General features: G+C 44.1%; 2 protein-coding genes across 2 annotated transcripts; both read right to left on the reverse strand.

Annotated features, from left to right (window-relative positions):
• Positions 1 to 446: 446 nt before the first annotated feature.
• DIRAS3 (DIRAS family GTPase 3) lies at positions 447 to 1,198 on the reverse strand. Its single transcript, XM_053470039.1, has one exon. The coding sequence runs from the start codon at positions 1,118 to 1,120 to the stop codon at positions 524 to 526; it is 597 nt and encodes a 198-aa protein (XP_053326014.1). The 5' UTR covers positions 1,121 to 1,198; the 3' UTR covers positions 447 to 523.
• Positions 1,199 to 8,234: 7,036 nt separating this feature from the next.
• On the reverse strand, positions 8,235 to 20,834 carry RPE65 (retinoid isomerohydrolase RPE65). Its single transcript, XM_053470028.1, has 14 exons — positions 20,786 to 20,834; positions 19,792 to 19,874; positions 18,916 to 19,066; positions 18,569 to 18,676; positions 17,282 to 17,423; positions 16,968 to 17,115; positions 15,674 to 15,755; positions 14,897 to 15,029; positions 13,089 to 13,228; positions 12,624 to 12,753; positions 12,198 to 12,312; positions 9,473 to 9,567; positions 9,277 to 9,388; positions 8,235 to 8,819 (listed from the first exon to the last, which is right to left on the reverse strand). The coding sequence occupies exons 1-14, from the start codon at positions 20,794 to 20,796 to the stop codon at positions 8,668 to 8,670; spliced, it is 1,602 nt and encodes a 533-aa protein (XP_053326003.1). The 5' UTR covers positions 20,797 to 20,834; the 3' UTR covers positions 8,235 to 8,667.
• Positions 20,835 to 21,451: the final 617 nt, after the last annotated feature.

Raw genomic sequence — 21,451 nt, forward strand, 5'->3', positions numbered from 1 at the left:
TGTTACATGCCACGCGTCACGTTATCCAGAAACATTTTAATTCACGGCAGCCAAATCATCAGCATTTGACAGAAGAAAAGCCATTAAAAAGTTTGTACGGGTCCCGTCCAGACCCCCCCCACATTATTCAAGTGCGTTGCGGTAATAAAGCACAGAGCTGTCCGGCGGGCGGCCCGCGGGCCAGGCGTAAACATCGAGGGTTTTTTCTATTTTATGTGCGGCCCACGACCTTCCTGAGAACCCGGCCCTTCCCATTAAGACGTTGGACAGAAGTTCCGCCGTGCGGCGCTGGGATTCCCTCTTTCCGGCAATTTCCGTGCTATTCAGGGGTGCGCACTTTAACCCCTCCCCCTCCCCAAACTCTAAAGGACCCGTCAGAGACACGCGGCCGGACCGACTCCATCTAATAACAAGCGTCAGGAAACGGTTCGACCCGTCCCTGCAGCAAAGTTCTCCTTCTCCCATCCCAAGGCCTGAAAGGTTCTAGAAGGTTCTAGAAGGTCCTTCCGATGCGCCGGTCACCTCACATCACCGAGCACTTCCCCTTCAGCTTGTCTTTCTTCCGCTGCTGCTTGGACCTTTTCCCGTCGACCTGCAGGCTGACGGCCCGTCTCTTCTCCAGGTTCAGAAGCTCCTGGAAGAGTTCCTGCACGTTGTAGTTGAGTTTGGCCGACGTCTCCATGAAGGAACATTTCCACTTGTTGGCCAAGCTCTCCCCTTCGCCGGCCTGGACCTCCCTGAGGGTCTCGTCGCATTTGTTGCCGACCAGCATGACGGGGATGTGCTGCGTGTCTCCTTTGATCTGGCAGATCTGCTCGTAGATGGGCTGGAGGTCCTGCATGGACTGCTTGCTGGTGGTGGAGTAGACCAGGATGAAAGCGTGGCCTTTGGAGATGGACAACCTCTGCATGGCGGGGAACTGGTGGCTTCCCGTCGTGTCGGTGATCTGCAGCGTGCAGATGTTCTTGTCGCAGCTGATCACCTGCCGGTAGGTGTCTTCGATGGTCGGGATGTAGGTTTCCCTGAAGGTCCCTCTCACGAAACGGAGAACCAAGGAACTCTTCCCGACTCCCGCCGCCCCGAAAACCACCACCCTGTAATCGTTGCTCTGCTCCGGCATGGTGCCCGGTTCCGGAACGCCTGCAACGCTTCTGGTTCTGGATCCGTTACTGGATTAACATCTCAGGTCCGGGTAGTCGGACACCTAGAACGATAAAAAAAAAGAAGAATGAAGGCGGATAATTCCAAAAACGTATAAAAGTACACCCAAAGTAACGGCGACCGCGGGGGGGGGGGATACAGAGTAACGGCGACCGCGGGGGGGGATACAGAGTAACGGCGACCGCGGGGGGGGGATACAGAGTAACGGCGACCGCGGGGGGGGGGATACAGAGTAACGGCGACCGAGGGGGGATACAGAGTAACAAAGTAATGGCAACCGCGGGGCAGATACCGAGTAACGGTAACCACGGGGCAGATACAGAGTGACGGTAACCGTGACATTTATCCACATAACGACATCGTTTGCCCCAAGCTCCCCGTCAGTCACCGCAGCACCTACACGCGTCGGGGCTTCTGATCCCGGCAGGACGGAGACCTCGCCGCCGGCTCTGCCTCGAGATTCACTCGCTCTCTGGATGAGGTTTGATTTCTGTCTCTCGGAGAAAAGCCGCCGGTTCCTCCCTTCACTCGCTTTTCTTTTTTTCTCTCCGATCTCTTTTGAATGTCTTTGAGATTAAATAAACTCTGCCACCTAGTGGCGGCGACGCGGCCCTGCGATCACTTGGCTTCAATTATATATTAATTAGAAAAATTCTAAAAAAATAAATAAAATAGAAGGTTTTTGGAACAACAAGAGAGTTTTAATTTACTGAGAGAGTGGTAGATTAGTGGAGCAGCCTCCCAGCAGAAGTGGTAGAGGGTAATACAGTGAGGGGATTAATCATGCATGGGATAGACATACGGCTCCTGATTCTAAGACGAGACCAACGACTGATTAAGGTTTGAGTCTTTACAGCGGGAGAAACGGGAGACTAGACGGGGGCCGGATGGGGCCCGATCTGCCGGCGGGTTCTATATTTCTATTGAATTATGGTTTTCCCACAGCAGTGAAAAAAAAATTCATCTTCACGTGTTGGTTTGTTTTAAAGACGTCCAAAACGGGTCACAAATACAGAGGATGATGTAACGGTGAAGCTTTCATCTCAGGTGAGCTATGACATCATCACCCCATTCATTCTATTGATAATATTACCAGAAAAAAAACACAGGATTCAACGGCTGGCGGAAAAAAAATAGATTATAAGCTCCTGTTCTTGGGGGTTTTTTTTTGTGTGTTTTAACCCTTCATATGCCAGAAAGTTAACAGAGCTCATTGTAAAGCCTTCTGGTTCTCAGAGGGTTAATTTAGAGCCTCTCTGTCGATTTCTGTGGCACTAATGAGCAGAAATGACTGGAATCCATTTAATTCTCTCCCGGGAATACCCTGCGGAGAAGACGGGGAGGAAAAAAAGCAGCCTCTGAAAGGCGCGCCACATCCATAGAACGAGCGCTCGGGTGAAAAGGGGCAGTTAACAAACAAAATACCCCGCTTTCTCCAAACAATAATGTAAATATTTCTCCCCCCCACCTTACAAAGGCTGCCTCAACCAATCAGCAACTTAAAGAGAGGAGAGAGAACTTAATGGGGAGGAATAATCATGCAGATCCTGAGAGCAGGAAGTTATGACGACCTCTCCCCCGGGATACGCAGCGGGCGACATATTTATTGCTTATTTTACCGTTAAAGATGTGCATTTAGCGTACATTTGGTCAACATGAATGATCTGCTTAAACTATACATTATACAGGGGCCGGACACTGATTTATCTATACATTATACAGGGGGCCGGCTCGCTGATTTATCTATACATTATACAGGGGGCCGGTCGCTGATTTATCTATACATTATACAGGGGCCGGCTCACTGATTTATCTATACATTATACAGGGGCCGGTCACTGATTTATCTTTACATTATACAGGGGCCGGTCACTGATTTATCTATACATTATACAGGGCATCTTACTGATTTATCTATACATTATACAGGGGCCGGTCACTGATTTATCTATACATTATACAGGGGGCCGGTCACTGATTTATCTATACATTATACAGGGGGCCGCTCACTGATTTATCTATACATTATACAGGGGCCGGCTCGCTGATTTATCTATACATTATACAGGGGCCGGCTCGCTGATTTAACTATACATTATACAGGGGCCGGTCACTGATTTATCTATACATTATACAGGGGCCGGCTCACTGATTTATCTATACATTATACAGGAGCCGTGTCACTGATTTATCTATACATTATACAGGGGGCCGGTCGCTGATTTATCTATACATTATACAGGGGCCGGTCACTGATTTATCTATACATTATACAGGGGCCGGCTCGCTGATTTATCTATACATTATACAGGGGCCGGCTCGCTGATTTAACTATACATTATACAGGGGCCGGTCACTGATTTATCTATACATTATACAGGGGCCGGCTCGCTGATTTATCTATCCATTATACAGGGGGCCGGCTCACTGATTTATCTATACATTATACAGGGGCCGGCCGCTGATTTATCTATACATTATACAGGCGCCGGTCACTGATTTATCTATACATTATACAGGGGGCCGGTCACTGATTTATCTATACATTATACAGGGGGCCGGCTCGCTGATTTATCTATACATTATACAGGGGGCCGGCTCGCTGATTTATCTATACATTATACAGGGCATCTCACTGATTAATCTATACATTATACAGGGCATCTCACTGATTAATCTATACATTATACAGGGCCGGCTGAGCCCATCCTGCAGCAGAAGCTCCCGGCCGGTATGAATATCGGGGAGGAAACACTCAGATCTCCCGCTTGCTGTCCTTGGTGCTGAACACTCGCTCCAGATCCCAAACTGACTCCTAAACCAGAGAGCCAGCCCTAGCCTATCGTGTAGCTCCGCCCCTTACAGCAGTCCTTAGATCCACCCCCTATGTTCATTGGCCTGGGACCTAAAGTAGGACCCGCTCCGCACACGCCGTGCCGGTCCATAATTTACAGCTTATTGAGACGTCAGAGAACCGAAACGGGGGGGGGCAGAAAGAGTGCGCTAAACTCTGCCGCATCTGGCAGGCTGTTCCATGTATCCACCACACTTCCTGTAAAAATGATGTTTGAATCCTTGGTCGCTGCTAAATCTCGTACATACGACTGCGTTGTGTATATGATTCTGGACTACAATCCCCATCATCCTCAATACAGATGGAGGGCAGCAGTTTTCCGGTTCTGACAAAAAGCTTCTGAGCATTTGAAACGGCAGCACCTATATATACACACAGTATGTATATATACACAGTATATCGCTATATAGTACATATACATATACATTCTTTACATTCAGCCGGCCCTTAACCATTTCTATGCCGCAGAAACAAGCTTTACTCCTATCTCTGACACCCGCTATACGGCTCCCAGCACCCAAAGGGTTTAAGCAGCATGCCCAAAACGCCCGCTCGTAGTTTTTATGCTCCGGTGACCCCGCTGGGATCTACGCAGTAACGGGGAACGCGAGCAGCTGCTGCGGGAGGGATTATAACGCCGGCAGTGTACTCAGCGCTTTGAAAAGGACACACAAAAACAAAAAGTGTATATTACTCAGTAATGATATAAAAGCCCCGGGCCGGGCGGCTCGCAGCGGGGGAGGGAGCCCCGTGTTATTACTTCTAAACCCACCCCACATACTATAGAGGGGTCTCATTAACGCTGTCCACAGAGGGCTTTAAATCGCAGGAGAGTCTCGTGGGTTAAAGGGCAGCCCCGCGGATCCAGCCGTGTCGGGATTGGACAGGACTCGGTGAGATTGGGGTACTTGGGCGTAGTTGGAGGGGCTAAGCGATAGATGACCATATAGTGTGACGGGACCCCCAATATGAATGCCTCAGATAGGGGCTTTTAAATAGTATTTACTGGGCATGCGCCGCGCCCCCAAATCTGCATTTATTTGCCTTTTTTAGGGTGAGCTTCCCTCCTTAACGCACGGATGATGCTTTCCCATGCGGCAGAGTGCCCGGAGTGCCCCGGGGTGAGATACAGGGGGCCCGCTGAATGTGACCCTAAATAATAAGCATTTGAATAATATAGTGTGTGGCCCCTGCGGAAAGGTCCCTAGGAGCCCTGGCCCACCGCGCAGTCTGTCCAGGGGCCCCACTTCAGTCACCGAGCACGACGAGCAGATCACTTACCGGCGGACGGCGGCAGCGAAGCGATTTACTAATCAGGGAGGAATCTCTCCAGCGACAAAGCAAGGGCTGGACCATTCCATTCCGGGGCAGGAGAGGGGGGGCTGCTTTTATGGAAATAGAAGAAATTGTAAAAAAAAATCCCTTCATCCAATTAATTACCGCTGCATTAAAACTTATGTTTTTTGATGTTACAATAAATATCACCTTTAAGACGCACGAAAGGTGGAAAAGTGCAAAGCAAATACTGGCTGGCCCCCCCTACATTTCATTCATCGTTTTAAGCAATGGAACATCCCATTCATGCAGCTGGAGAGTCAGAAAAACCTTAACCCATTCAGTGCCGGACAGAACGCAGCACAGAGGCAGATCTCACATGAGACTGTATAGTGGTGCTGGGTATCGCGTTCCTCGGGGTCGTAACACCGGCCTCTGCACTGCAGGGGCCCCTCAGGGTTTAGGGCCCCCACCTAAAAAATGGCATTTATTTGCCCCGTAATAGTTAGGTCCAACGTAAGGTAGATACATAGGACAGGGCCCCTGAATACAGCGTGCTGGGGGCCCTGGAATTTCGTGTTATGCCTCTGGCCCGCCCATACTCCAAGAATCTGCCAGAATCCGGCCTTCAGGGGCTAGAAAACTGCCACTCTCATCAAGCACTACATTATAACTTTACGTGGATAAGCATAATGGGAGTTGCCACAGCACCGGAAGGTCCCGAGTGTTATAGACGATACCATTTATTTACCCCCAAAAATAAGCTCAAATCCATGTTAAGATCGCAGTTTGTGTGTAAGAGACATCTGTGGCCCCTTTCCCCCAGAGAAGTGCTGAATCACAGCTAGATCATCATCAAAACTAGATCAGCCAAGACCCCAGCTGCTGCAGAACCTCCGAACCGTCCACCTTCCAAAGAGGTTCCGCAGCAGCCCCACCTGTACACGGGGTCCTCACCAATCCCTAGCACCAGATCCTTCTAATTATTATTAGTTTGTGGCGGCCAATAATACCTGATCCGTGTCGCGTGTTAAAAAGCGATGCTCAAATGATCCATAAGAGTACCGAGTACGTAGCAGACCTCATTGGTCCCTTCTTCAATTGTAAGGACTTCTAGCCCTACATTTGCAGCAAGAGGTGATAAAGTTTTCCATTTCCAGGTCTCTGCGAGTTGGCATTTAGTCGAGCCGGCCCTAATAATGAGGTCATCACGCGTGACGCTGCCGATTCTATAAACAGATACGTGCGTCTGCTATCTTTAGCTCTGACGTAGAGGAAAACATCGTGTGCGTCCGCAGAAATACGATAGACTTCCCGCGACTCCACAACCCGAGGACGGCAGATTCACTGACAGATGTACAAACACAGAACCCGCCGGCAGATCGGCCCCATCCGGCCCCCGTCTAGTCGCCCGTTTCTCCTGCTGTAAAGACTCAAACCTTAATCAGTCGTTGGTCTCGTCTTAGATTCAGGAGCCGTATGTCTATCCCATGCATGTTTAATCCCCTCGCTGTATTACCCTCTACCACTTCTGCTGGGAGGCCGTCCTGCTTATCTACAACCCTCTTGGTAAAGTAAAGAACCTTCATCTTTAAGTAAGTCGGAATCGCTCCAGGATATTCTACTGAAGCCTTTATAATAAACCGTTCTCTGCCGCCTGCAGTCGCTGAATGCTCGGTCGGTTATGAGCCCGTTATGTTATTTGACCTTTGTTTTACGGGGGGGTTTACTCCTCTGCGGGGGTTAAACTTTGGGGTGCCACAGACTTCATGCTTATGTTTTATACACGGGGCAGGCAGGCAGAAGCACCGTGAATAATGTTCTGGGCCACAAAAGATTTAATAACAAAGTGAGAGAGAGAGAGAGAGCTGAGGAGAGGAGAAAGCACCCTGCGTGAGAGAGAGAGAGAGAGAGAGAGAGCTGAGGAGAGGAGAAAGCACCCTGCGTGAGAGAGAGAGAGAGAGAGAGCTGAGGAGAGGAGAAAGCACCCTGCGTGAGAGAGAGAGCTGAGGAGAGGAGAAAGCACCCTGCGTGAGAGAGAGAGAGAGAGAGAGAGAGCTGAGGAGAGGAGAAAGCACCCTGCGCGAGAGAGAGAGCTGAGGAGAGGAGAAAGCACCCTGCGCGAGAGAGAGAGCTGAGGAGAGGAGAAAGCACCCTGCGTGGGACAGAGAAATGGGAAAAGACCCACACGGGACAGAGAGGGCGAAGGGGAGGAAGAACAGGGGAGGGGGGGATCAGCAGGCAGCTCATAGTCTGATTAATAACTAATCATGATTTTTGGAAGGCTGATTTAACCCATGAAGTGCTAGATAAAACCCGCTGAATATCAGAAGGAAAAAGCCATCGGAATGAATGGAGGGCTCTTCATCAGCGGATGAGGAGTCCGCGTGGAATCAGCGCCACTTCTCTCCGTCCGCTCGTGTCGCGTGTGATTGATTAAAGTGCACTCCACTCGCGTGATTAAAGATAATGTGACGCCGAGCGACGTGCGAGTGTTACAAGTGGCAGAGACGTGGGAGGCGAGCGCGTCTGTTATTACCAAGACACGGCGTGTAAAGGCTCGGGGTATAAATATGAACGAGGTGCGTGTATGAGGGGGATCTGGAGACCCCGGGGGCAATACGAACCCCAACATGGGCATTTTTCTATAATATACCTATAGCTCCTTATAGATTGTAAGCCCTTCGAGCAGAGCCGTCTCACTCATTTGTTTCTGTAATTCCACAATGTTATGTGATGCGTAGCGCATGGTTATGTCCGGTTTACCTGTTGTACTGCGCTTTGGAATATGACGGCGCTATAAACATCAATAATAATAATAATAATAATAATAATAGTCTGAACTACAGCACGATTCTCGTCTTGTCTCGGTGTACCGCCATCACTTTGCCTCTAGAGGGCAGAATATCACCGAATATCCAGCAATATAAAATAAAATGATAAATTCAATCATCAGGCAGGTTTTATAGAATTATTTCTTTTTTTTTGTTGCCTGATATCACGAGACACAATAACCGTTACCCAGCAACATTACAAAAAGAAAATTACATTTAGTTATATGTAAATGCAATTTTTCTCCTAATAGAAATTCTCGTTTTTTGGGGGTTTTTTTATCAGACGATGTCGGTTTTACACGCAGGTCACATATAAACGGAACTAGGTTGCCGTCTGCTTCATACACCGGCGCGGAGTACGTTGTTCCGGGTTCTGCATCTGTTGGCTGGCGGCTGCAGGCGCATCTCTGATGGCGTTTTATTTCTGCGGAAGCTGCAGCGGACGCAGAATCCACGGGAATGAATGACGCGTCGGAGAGCGACCTCTCCCTGTAAATACTACGCTCCGAGAAGCCGGGTTTTACACATTTCGGAAGCTGCCGGTCAAACTCGTCGGAACATTCCATGGAACGTGACCGGAATGTTGGTGTCCACCTCGGCTCGGGCGATTTCACTCATATCCTTGGCATCCAAAATCAGCAGAAACGACTGTTTCTGCCCCGCGCCGGGGCCAATAACCACACTGAGCAACACTCCTGCCGCGGAAAATAAATATATTTTATATGAAAAAAAAATAAAAGTGTATCCGGGGCAAGGAACGGTTATAAAAGAAGTGTTATGAGGGTCTCGGAATTAAAGCTCTTCCTAAACCAATTATTATAGGGAGAGGAAGAAGGAGTACGCGAGACAGGGAGAGCTGAGGAGAGGGGGAAGGAGCACACAGGACTGGGAGAGCTGGGGAGAGCTGGGGAGAGGGGGAAGGACCACGCAAGACAGGGAGAGCTGGGGATAGGGGGAAGGACCACGCAAGACAGGGAGAGCTGGGGAGAGGGGGGAGGAGCACGCGAGACAGGGAGAGCTGGGGACAGGGGGGAAGAAGCACGCGAGACAGGGAGAGCTGGGGACAGGGGGGAGGAGCACGCAATATTGCCCTTTTATGTGCCTCTTTCCAAAAAACTGACTTCCTCTAAAAGATGAATTGAGAGTAATTACCATCATCCTCCTCCAGGGCATCCGGACTGGATACAAATATCGGCTCAGAGGGATAGGTGTTTGGCTCCTGCCATACCCAGATCTCTTTGGTTCGGACATTCAGTTTAGAGAGCTAGAAAAAGACAAAGATTTCATCAAATTCCTTATCTAGTGATGGGGGGGAGAACGCGGCGACCGAACGACAAAATATCCTTACCCTGTCAGGAACAAAATGATTCAGTCCCAGGCCGTAGGCGAACGAATACGGCTTCCCCCCGTACTTCCTATAGTTGATTTGGGGGAATTCAAAGGCTGTGGAATTATAAAAAGTTTAGTGAAGATGCAAATCCCTGGCGCTGTATTCAGTAATATAACCCCCGACGCTGTATACAGTAATATAACCCCTGACGCTGTATACAGTAATATAACCCCCAGCGCTGTATACAGTAATATAACCCCCAGCGCTGTATACAGTAATATAACCCCTGACGCTGTATACAGTAATATAACCCCCAGTGCTGTATACAGTAATATAACCCCCAGCGCTGTATACAGTAATATAACCCCCCCAGCACTGTATACAGTAATATAACCCCCCAGCGCTGTATACAGTAATATAACCCCCAGCGCTGTATACAGTAATATAACCCCCAGCGCTGTATACAGTAATATAACCCCCCAGCGCTGTATACAGTAATATAACCCCCCCAGCGCTGTATACAGTAATATAACCCCCAGCGCTGTATACAGTAATATAACCCCCAGCGCTGTATACAGTAATATAACCCCCCAGCACTGTATACAGTAATATAACCCCCAGCGCTGTATACAGTAATATAACCCCCAGCGCTGTATACAGTAATATAACCCCCAGAGCTGTATACAGTAATATAACCCCCAACGCTGTATACAGTAATATAACCCCCCCAGCGCTGTATACAGTAATATAACCCCCAACGCTGTATACAGCAATATAACCCCCCCAGCGCTGTATACAGTAATATAACCCCCAGCGCTGTATACAGTAATATAACCCCCCCAGCGCTGTATACAGTAATATAACCCCCAGCGCTGTATACAGTAATATAACCCCCAGCGCTGTATACAGTAATATAACCCCCAGAGCTGTATACAGTAATATAACCCCCGACGCTGTATACAGTAATATAACCCCCAGCGCTGTATACAGTAATATAACCCCCGACGCTGTATACGGTAATATAACCCCCGACGCTGTATACAGTAATATAACCCCCCAGCGCTGTATACAGTAATATAACCCCCAGCGCTGTATACAGTAACATAACCCCCCAGCGCTGTATACAGTAATATAACCCCCAGCGCTGTATACAGTAATATAACCCCCCAGCGCTGTATACAGTAATATAACCCCCAGCTCTGTATACAGTAATATAACCCCCCAGCGCTGTATACAGTAATATAACCCCCAGCGCTGTATACAGTAATATAACCCCCAGCGCTGTATACAGTAATATAACCCCCCAGCGCTGTATACAGTAATATAACCCCCCCAGCGCTGTATACAGTAATATAACCCCCAGCGCTGTATACAGTAATATAACCCCCAGCGCTGTATACAGTAATATAACCCCCCAGCACTGTATACAGTAATATAACCCCCAGCGCTGTATACAGTAATATAACCCCCAGCGCTGTATACAGTAATATAACCCCCAGAGCTGTATACAGTAATATAACCCCAACGCTGTATACAGTAATATAACCCCCCCAGCGCTGTATACAGTAATATAACCCCCAGCGCTGTATACAGTAATATAACCCCCCCAGCGCTGTATACAGTAATATAACCCCCAGCGCTGTATACAGTAATATAACCCCCAGCGCTGTATACAGTAATATAACCCCCAGAGCTGTATACAGTAATATAACCCCCGACGCTGTATACAGTAATATAACCCCCAGCGCTGTATACAGTAATATAACCCCCGACGCTGTATACGGTAATATAACCCCCGACGCTGTATACAGTAATATAACCCCCCAGCGCTGTATACAGTAATATAACCCCCAGCGCTGTATACAGTAACATAACCCCCCAGCGCTGTATACAGTAATATAACCCCCAGCGCTGTATACAGTAATATAACCCCCCAGCGCTGTATACAGTAATATAACCCCCAGCTCTGTATACAGTAATATAACCCCCCAGCGCTGTATACAGTAATATAACCCCCAGTGCTGTATACAGTAATATAACCCCCAGCGCTGTATACAGTAATATAACCCCCAGCGCTGTATACAGTAATATAACCCCCAGCGCTGTATACAGTAATATAACCCCCAGTGCTGTATACAGTAATATAACCCCCAGCGCTGTATACAGTAATAACCCCCAGCGCTGTATACAGTAATATAACCCCCAGCGCTGTATACAGTAATATAACCCCCAGCACTGTATACAGTAACATAACCCCCCAGCGCTGTATACAGTAATATAACCCCCAGCGCTGTATACAGTAATATAACCCCCAGCGCTGTATACAGTAATATAACCCCCAGCACTGTATACAGTAATGTCAGTCATGTGATATTTTGGGTGACTTTCCCGGCTCAAACACCACACTGAGTTGATGCTAATGAAGTCCGTTCCTCCATAGACTTTCATTAGTCAGAGAGTCCGACTGTGCAATTAAGACTGAGCCATTCTATTGTTCCCCACAGGCAGTATGATAAGGAGTCGGGGGGTTTAGTAGATTGGGGATCAGATAACAGAGCGAGAATCATACAAACGGCTGATATGCAGCTGCCTGAAAACTTTATATTATGGGACAAAAAAACTATAACTGGGGTAAAAAAGAAAACAAAGCGATATTTTTGAAAACGTTTTTGTAATCTGATACGAGGAATGAAAAGATTTGGTGGAAAGTCTCCTTTAATTACAATTTAAATAATTTTTATACCTTGGCGAGGTCCTGAGAACAGAACTTCTGGTTCGAGCCAAATTGTGTCATCGCTGCGCAGGGTGGCGGTCGCCGTGGTATAGGGCAGCGATACTAAGTTCTTTCCGGCGTCGGACTGGATCAAAAACACAAAACAGAAGTCAATTTTTCCTCATAATGTTTTTGTTATTAAAAAGTAAATTGAAGGAAAAATATTTCTCCAAATGTAGGTTCTTTTTATGTGAAACCTTTTGGCCGGAGCCTGAAACGAAATGTTAAGGAGTAATAAAGTTATAAAGTAAAGTAACAGAGAACAGAGTAACAGAGTAACAGAGTAATAAAGTAACAGAGTAATAAAGTAATAAAGTAACAGAGTAACAGAGTAATAAAGTAACAATGTTCTGAGGGAAGAGGGGGTATGGGGGGGTCTTCTTTCTGGAAACGCACCTTCCGGATATCGAGAGGCAGCACGTATCTGCGGACCTCCGGCTGCGGTGCTTTCTCCGCGTGCTTCTTCACTTCTTCCCAATTATCCCGTAAATTGGCCAAATACAAATAATTATAAATGAACTCAAACCTACGGAGAGAAAGAAAAAAATCACCGCCGGGCGCTCTGTACAAAAATCACGCAAAAGACCCGACTTCTCCCAAACTACCTGCGATTTCTAGACTTTATCATTTTAAAGATTTCAGTAACATTCCTGGGTATTAGATTCAGGAGCCGTATGTCTATCGCATGCGTGTTTAATACCCTCACTGTATTACCCTCTACCACCTCTGCTGGGAGGCTGTCCTACTGTCTGTCTGCTCTTTCCTTTCCACTAGTTAACGTCTTCAACGCTCTGCTGGATGTTGGTTCTCTGTCTCCTCTACACCTTCTCCAGGGTCAGAGGTCAGGGAGGTGGAAATTACCCTTTCCAGCAGCAGAGATCCACAACCAGGAAGCCGTTATCCTCATACGTATTAATATGATGGAAAACGTTGAATGCCGATGTCCGGTATTTGATATTCAGGTATTCACCGGTGTGCTTCTCTGCCACGTGGATCCACGTCTACAAAACCAAACGTGCAAATATTATACGGTAATTACCCCCCCAGCGCTGTATACAGTAATTACCCCCCCAGCACTGTATACAGTAATATAACCCCCCAGCGCTGTATACAGTAATATAACCCCCAGCACTGTATACAGTAATATAACCCCCAGCGCTGTATACAGTAATATAACCCCCCCGCGCTGTATACAGTAATATAACCCCCCGCGCTGTATACAATAATAACCCCCAGCGCTGTATACAGTAATATAACCCCCAGCGCTGTATACAATAATATAACCCCCAGCGCTGTATACAGTAATATAACCCCCCCGCGCTGTATACAGTAATATAACCCCCCGCGCTGTATACAGTAATATAACCCCCCCAGCGCTGTATACAGTAATATAACCCCCAGCGCTGTATACAGTAATATAACCCCCAGCGCTGTATACAGTAATATAACCCCCAGTGCTGTATACAGTAATATAACCCCCAGCACTGTATACAGTAATATAACCCCCAGCTCTGTATACAGTAATATAACCCCCAGCACTGTATACAGTAATATAACCCCCAGCGCTGTATACAGTAATATAACCCCCAGCACTGTATACAGTAATATAACCCCCAGCGCTGTATACAGTAATATAACCCCCCAGCGCTGTATACAGTAATATAACCCCCAGCGCTGTATACAGTAATATAACCTCCAGCGCTGTATACAGTAATATAACCCCCAGCACTGTATACAGTAATATAACCCCCAGCGCTGTATACAGTAATATAACCCCCAGCGCTGTATACAGTAATATAACCCCCAGCGCTGTATACAGTAATATAACTCCCAGCGCTGTATACAGTAATATAACCCCCAGCGCTGTATACAGTAATATAACCCCCAGCGCTGTATACAGTAATATAACCCCCTCCAGCACTGTATACAGTAATATAACCCCCAGCGCTGTATACAGTAATATAACCCCCAGCGCTGTATACAGTAATATAACCCCCAGCTCTGTATACAGTAATATAACCCCCCACACTGTATACAGTAATATAACCCCTCCAGAACTGTATACAGTAATACAACCCCCCAGCGCTGTATACAGTAATATAACTCCCCAGTGCTGTATACAGTAATATAACCCCCAGCGCTGTATACAATAATATAACCCCCAGCGCTGTATACAGTAATATAACCCCCAGTGCTGTATACAGTAATATAACCCCCAGCGCTGTATACAGTAATATAACCCCCAGCGCTGTATACAGTAATGTGAGTCATGTGATATTTTGGATGACTTTCCCGGCTCAAACCCCACACTGAGCTGATGCTTTATGGCGATGCTAATGAAGTCCGTTCCTCCATAGACTTTCATTAGTCAGAGAGTCCATCTAGGTGATTAAGACTGAGCCATTCTATTGTTCCCCACAGGCAGTATGATAAGGAGTCGGGGTGTTTAGTAGATCGGGGGTCAGATAACAGAGCGAGAATCATACAAACGGCTGATATGCAGCTGCCTGAAAACTTTATATTACGGGGCAAAAAACTACAAACTGGGTTAATAAAGAAAACAGCGCGATATTTGATGCAGGATGCGGGATTTTCTTTAAATAACGGCTCTTAGATATAAGATTTCTAGCGATATGACATCATAGAGAGGACGTTGCCGGGTCGCTCACCCCCATAGTTTCGTGAGACTCGAAGCAATCCATGTAATTGGCTCCCCAGATACTCCAAGCCGACAGGAATTTGATCAGATTGATTTTTACCGGTTGTTCTACGAAGATTAAGTAATTTGGGGTCATTCCGAAGCTGGAAAAGAAATGAAAAATGATGAATTACCATCTAGAAGCGACGGACTGCAGGACGGGCGTCCCCACGGCTCTGAGATCGACGGGAAAGTAAATAATTCAACCTAAAAAACAACGTACGGAAAGTACAGAAAAAACACCGAAATACGGGGACCATCCAGAAAAATAAACGCAAGAAACGAGAAATACGGGTGAAAAAGGTAATATTTGTAACAGATTCCTGCTACAATGTTATCTGCATCCATTAAACCAATCACAACGCGGCTGGAGATGACAGCGATGGTCCGGTTCTCCAGTCTTTGGGTTGAAAAACATCGAAATCAGTAAATTCTGGTTAAATGATTTGATTGGCTGGTTGCGGGATGCGGAGCGTAGAGGTTCAAACGCAACCCGGCCGAGGACAACAACAACAACAACAACAACAACAACAACACCTTCTGTCATCTACGAGCCGGGCCGGGGTCGCTCCGCAGACGAACGTCACGTGGAGCCGCGGAGAAACACGTCGTAAAGGACACGCGACGGCTCTCAGCGTAACACGTGACATCACCCAACATACACGGAGGGCGACACGCGGCGGCTCTCAGCGTAACACGTGACATCACCCAACATACACGGAGGGCGACACGCGGCGTGACGGATCACCTGTGAACGTAGGACGGCTTGAAGCGATCGCTGCACGGAAACTGGACAACGACCTTGGCTTTCCTGATCGGATCCTCTTTGTCTGAAATAAACATACAGAGTAGATAGCTGCGGCAAGTGATAGTCGCTCATGCGCAAGTGGAGTCCTTAATCAAGTTAGACCTTCCTGTTCGGGCTGACAGAAGGCCATATGTCTATCCCATGCATGTTTAAACCCCCTCACTGTATTAGCCTCTACCACTTCTGCTGGGAGGCTGTTCCACTTATCTACCACCCTCTCAGTAAAGTAAATCTCAGCCTCTTGTCCTCTATCTTTCGATTATGACCTTTTCTTCTAGATGCTCTATAATCACATTATTTGCCAAGCAGACGAAGTCTCTCCTCTCTGATCTCCTCCTGAAAGGCTCCGTAAGAAGCCCAATTTATCATTTTCCACCCAAATTAAATATTTAAAGCGGTTGTTTGTAACGTTCACAATGAGTGAATTGAACGGACTGACTGCCGACGGCGGACGGCAGAGAAACCGATCGCTTTGGGCAACACACGTGAAATATCCCTCTGTCTGCGGTCACCGGCGTGTTTCTGGTCCCGTCGGGTAGATTTCCGGAGGAATCTGCAGCGCGTGACGAGCGAAAATCATTAAAATTTGCTAGAATTCACTTTTCTATCTGTCTTTAATACGGAGATTAAATACCCGCCCATCCGGAGTCCGGGGGAAATGAATCCAACTTTCAAGTTCCGTACATTTAAAGGGAATTGTCACAGCTTTTAGCAATAATTAGTATTATTAATAAAATAATATATTAATAATAATAATATATATATATTAAAAAAAAATGAAAAACTATATATTAAAACTTACCATAGTTTGTGCTTTTTGACTTTTCTAACTCAATAAAGCAGAGTTTTAAGGTAAAACACAGCAGAACCAGTATAACAATCGACTTTCTTAATGTTATTAATGTTATAACACCCCTCCCCCCACCGTACTTACAAAGGCTGCCTGAACCAATCAACAGCAACCAACGATTAACGAAAGAGGAGAGAGATAACTTAACGATGAGGAATAACAGGAAGTTGAGACGGACGATCCCACTGGATACACATAAAGGGGGGTTTCTTATTTAATTTGTAATCCCCCCCCGTGGGTTTATTTAGTGTTTAGAACTCTAAAATTTGGGAAAAGCTGACAGGTACTCATTAACCCCTTCTATACCCAGGAGGCCGCTCCGCATGAACCCCTTCTATACCCAGGAGGCGCTCCGCTATCTGCCGATGACCCCGCGAGACGCACCTGCCTGCAGCGGAGGGATCACTATGACGTTGTAAGCAAACGCAAAGTACTTCCCAAAGCAATTCCCGATATTATAGACGGTGCCGTCGTTTTCGATGTGAGGGTGCGCCGTGACCCCGTTAATGGCGACGTAGTTGCACAAATCCACCTGAAATCACATAAAGAAAATAACCATAAATCGGATTTTACACTCATTTTGTTCTTTTATTTTCTATATAAAGACATAAAATCGGAAATCGATACATTCGCCATAAGTTTTCGGAACTCTTTATGATCACGTTTAATGAAATAATGGGTGGGGGAGGGGCACTCACCTTTTCAATGGTTTCCAGGGTTTCTGGGTTCACCTTCGTAATGTAGTTGGTTTCTGTACATGCGTAATAATCTTCCCCGACGGGATAGACGTTCACTAACGCGTTATCCGTCACCTCCAAGCCTTTGAAGTATGAAAAAAACCTGGAGAGACAGGTTAACTATTATATTATGAACTATTATATTATATTATTAACCATTTTATTAACTATTATATTTTATTATTAACTATTATATTATTAACTATTATATTATGAACTATTATATTATATTATTAACCATTATATTAACTATTATATTATGAACTATTATATTATATTATTAACTATTATATTATTAACTATTATATTATTAACTATTATATTATATTATTAACCATTATATTATTAACTATTTTATTATATTATTAACCATTATATTAACTATTATACTATGAACTATTATATTATATTATTAACCATTATATTATATTATTAACCATTATATTAACGATTATATTATTAACTATTATATTATTAACCATTATATTAACTATTTTATGAATTATTATATTATATTATTAACCATTATATTATATTATTAACCATTATATTATTAACTATTTTATTATATTATTAACCATTATATTAACTATTATACTATGAACTATTATATTATATTATTAACTATTATTAACTGTTATATTAACTATTATATTATTAACTATTATATTATGAACTATTATATTATGAATTATTATATTATATTATTAACAATTATATTAACTATTATATTATTAACTATTATTTTAATAACTATAATATTATATTAACAATTATATTCTGAACTATTATAATATTAACTATTATATATACTATTATATTATTAACTATTATATTATTAACTATTATATTAACTATTATATTATTAACTATTATAATATTAACTATTATATATACTAATATATTATTAACTATTATATTAACTATTATATTATTAACTATTATATTATTAACTATTATATTATATTAACTATTATAATATTAACTATTATATATACTATTATATTATTAACTATTATATTATTAACTATTATATTATATTATTAACGATTATATTAACTATTATATTATTAACTATTATATATACTATTATATTATGAACTATTATAGTATGAACTATTATATTATTAACTATTATATTATTAACTATTATATATACTATTATATTATAGAATGTTGTAGAATGTTATGTTAGAATTTTTGGCATTTTTAGCATTAAAATATATTCGTAGCGCGCCATTGGCTTACCTGGAAAATATATTCCGGCATGGATCTGGGAACGCAAACGTGCCGAATTCTGTGATAACGATTCGCTTTTCCGTCATTGCCCTGACGTACGCATCAGTCCGAACAAACCTACAGACAGACAGACAGACAGAATGTCATGTGACCCGCGTTCAACAATTGTTCTTATGCTCTTTGATTGTGAATACAGGTGGCAGCCTGTGGCAAAGCCTGTCCCGTCCTGATGTTCTCTCCCATCTCCTCCCTCCCACCCTTACAAAGGCTGCCTGAACCAATCAGCAACTGAACATAAGGGGATAACCAACTTAATGGGGAGGAATAAAACAAAACTGTATTTTTGGATTACGGACCTGCGATGATACGTAACGTGCCCATCTTTAAACTCAAACTTGTGCAGAAGCGCCTGCCCGTCAAACAGATGATAATAGAATTCAGATCCAACTTCAAAGAGCCCAGGTCCGCATCTCAGGAGGCTTCCTGATAGCCAAGGGGGCAAGCGACCTAAATCAAAAACGGAGCCAAATGGTTTGATGAAAGAGGTAGTTTTAGAATTATTACAGAGCCGCTTAATTTGGTTTGAAATGAAACAAAAAAATAATAATAATACCGGTAATAATGATGATAATAATAATAATGATGATGATAATAATAATAATAATACCGGTAATAATGATGATAATAATAATTATAATGATGATAATAATAATAATAATGATAATACCGGTAATAATAATAATAACAACAACAACAATAATGATAATGCTAATACTGGTAATAATAATGCTAATAATAATACTAATAATTACAATAATTAATGTGATATTCCCTGTAAAGATTCTATAATCACCTCCCAAGTCCCAAAGATACAATAAATATTAAAAATGATTTATTCTAAATAAAAAAGCATTTCTGGGAATGCCTTAAATCGGATAATTTCAGGTTAGGAGATTCCTTTCATATACATGATTAGTATTAGATTTATACATAAAAGCGAATATTATTGATTTATTTATAATTTATTAATGTATAGATTCTGATAAAATAACAACTAATGTCTCCGTACCAAAAACAAGTTTAATTATTATAATTATGGAAAAAGAAAGTTGAATTATTCTAATTAAATGGAATTTTGAAGGTCGTTGTTTATACGTTATGGTTTCTGGTTTAATCGTTATCGGTATCATCTCTAGCTGAAAAGCCCCTTGATAAACGTGCGGGGGTCTCACCGGTAACGTGGACGCTCATCGGGGTCGCCAGCTCCTCTACGGTTTCAAACAGCTTCTTGTAACCCCCGGCGGGATGCTCCACGCTGCGACAACAGAACGAAAAACACAAAATACAACAAACTCGAAATTTTGCCAGGGCGGCCGCCTTCCCGGAGTCAGAAAAATACACCTTTCTTTTTTTGTGATCTTCACTGTTATTGAACATTTTACGTAGTGTTGCCAAGAAGGCATCAGGTGCAAAATTTACTGAGGGGGTGACAGATAAGTGGAACAGCCTCCCAGCAGAAGTGGTAGAGGGTAATACAGTGAGGGGATTAAACATGCGCGGGATAGACATACGGCTCCTGAATCTAAGACGAGACCAACGACTGATTAAGGTTGGAGTCTTTACAGCAGGAGAAACGGGCGACTAGACGGGGGCCGGATGGGGCCGATCTGCCTTCAGATTCTGTGTTTCTGCTGCAAGAATTCCAGGATCAAATCCAGATAAGAGGAGCCCTACAGCTCCTGTGAAGAGATCCTGAATCCTCCTTATAGACCCCAAACACTTTGCTACTTTGTTTCTCTAAGAATTCCTGAGACCCCCCCTGAACCCCATTAAACTATTTCAAGACTTTCAGCATCGGGCGGTTCGCGCAGCAGAAACACATCGTGAACGGGTAACGAGCCGGGTGGGTAATGTGCGGCTCGGTCGTAGCACTCAGGGGGTTAACAATTGGGCAAAAAATAATGTGACCGTGCTTTTAAGTTTTCTACCCTACAACAAGAAAAGATTCCTAAAGTACGTGATGTAGATTGTAAGCCTGCGAGCCGAGCCCTCTTTACCTAACGTATCGGGTCGGTTCTAGTTTTGTCAGACCCTTTGAATGTAGGGACTTTAAGAAGTGGTGCGGGAATTGCTGGCGCTGTAGAAATAAGATAATAATAAAAATAGTAATAATAATAAATATAATAATAAATAATAACGTAGCAGCGAAGCCGCCGTCGCACTCACCGGTTGGACATTCTGCGTCTCGTGACGTTCCCGGCCGTCGTGGATGAGACGGAGAGATTGAACTATTTATAAGAACTTTGATTTCTTTCATAAGAATAATCGTCTTAAGGAGACTCGGCAGCCAATCAGAGCGCAGGCTGCAAACAGAACGTTCTTTCACGAATCGCATTCTATTGACCCCCCCCCCGGTTTCTATCGCTTTTCGCACAACGAAGGTCTTTGAGAGATTTCTTTTTTCTTTTAGTCTTAAAATCCGACGGATTAAAAGAAAGGAGTTTGGGAAAGAATTTCGGGCTCCCGAGGGGATAAGGGCTTTCTACATACTAATTACTCACAAAAACGACAACAAATCTTACATCGGGAACCTGCGCAGCTCCAGAAATAAAGCAAAGGGGTTTTATTACGCGGGAAGGGGTTTTTCTCATTGATGGGTCAGAATAAAAAAAAAAAAAAAACAAAACAAAAACACTATTTCAAATAAAAGTAGATATGAATTATTTGGGAAAAAAAGTTTAGTTATTACAACATAATGAAATTCCAACCACCTCTGCTGTGGAGCCACTCCAAGTATCTAGCACCATGTATGTAAAGTACTGCTTGTGCACATTAACCAGCATTTTTTTCACTCTATAGCATCTTTTTATTGAGATAAACATAGCTTGTTTT

Source organism: Spea bombifrons, chromosome 6, assembly GCF_027358695.1.
Source record: "Spea bombifrons isolate aSpeBom1 chromosome 6, aSpeBom1.2.pri, whole genome shotgun sequence".
Lineage (NCBI taxonomy): Eukaryota > Metazoa > Chordata > Amphibia > Anura > Pelobatidae > Spea > Spea bombifrons.

What these genes read in the sequence shown, in the direction of transcription:
- DIRAS3 (XM_053470039.1), bottom strand. Translation starts at nt 1,120, where the DNA reads ATGCCGGAGCAGAGCAACGATTACAGGGTGGTGGTTTTCGGGGCGGCG.
- RPE65 (XM_053470028.1), bottom strand. An exon ending in AAGCCGTCCTACGTTCACAG is followed by an intron (nt 15,030 to 15,673) that starts GTGATCCGTCAC and finishes TTTCTTTTCCAG; the next exon opens with CTTCGGAATGACCCCAAATT. An exon ending in TGCCTCTCGATATCCGGAAG is followed by an intron (nt 12,313 to 12,623) that starts GTGCGTTTCCAG and finishes TTTTTGATCCAG; the next exon opens with TCCGACGCCGGAAAGAACTT.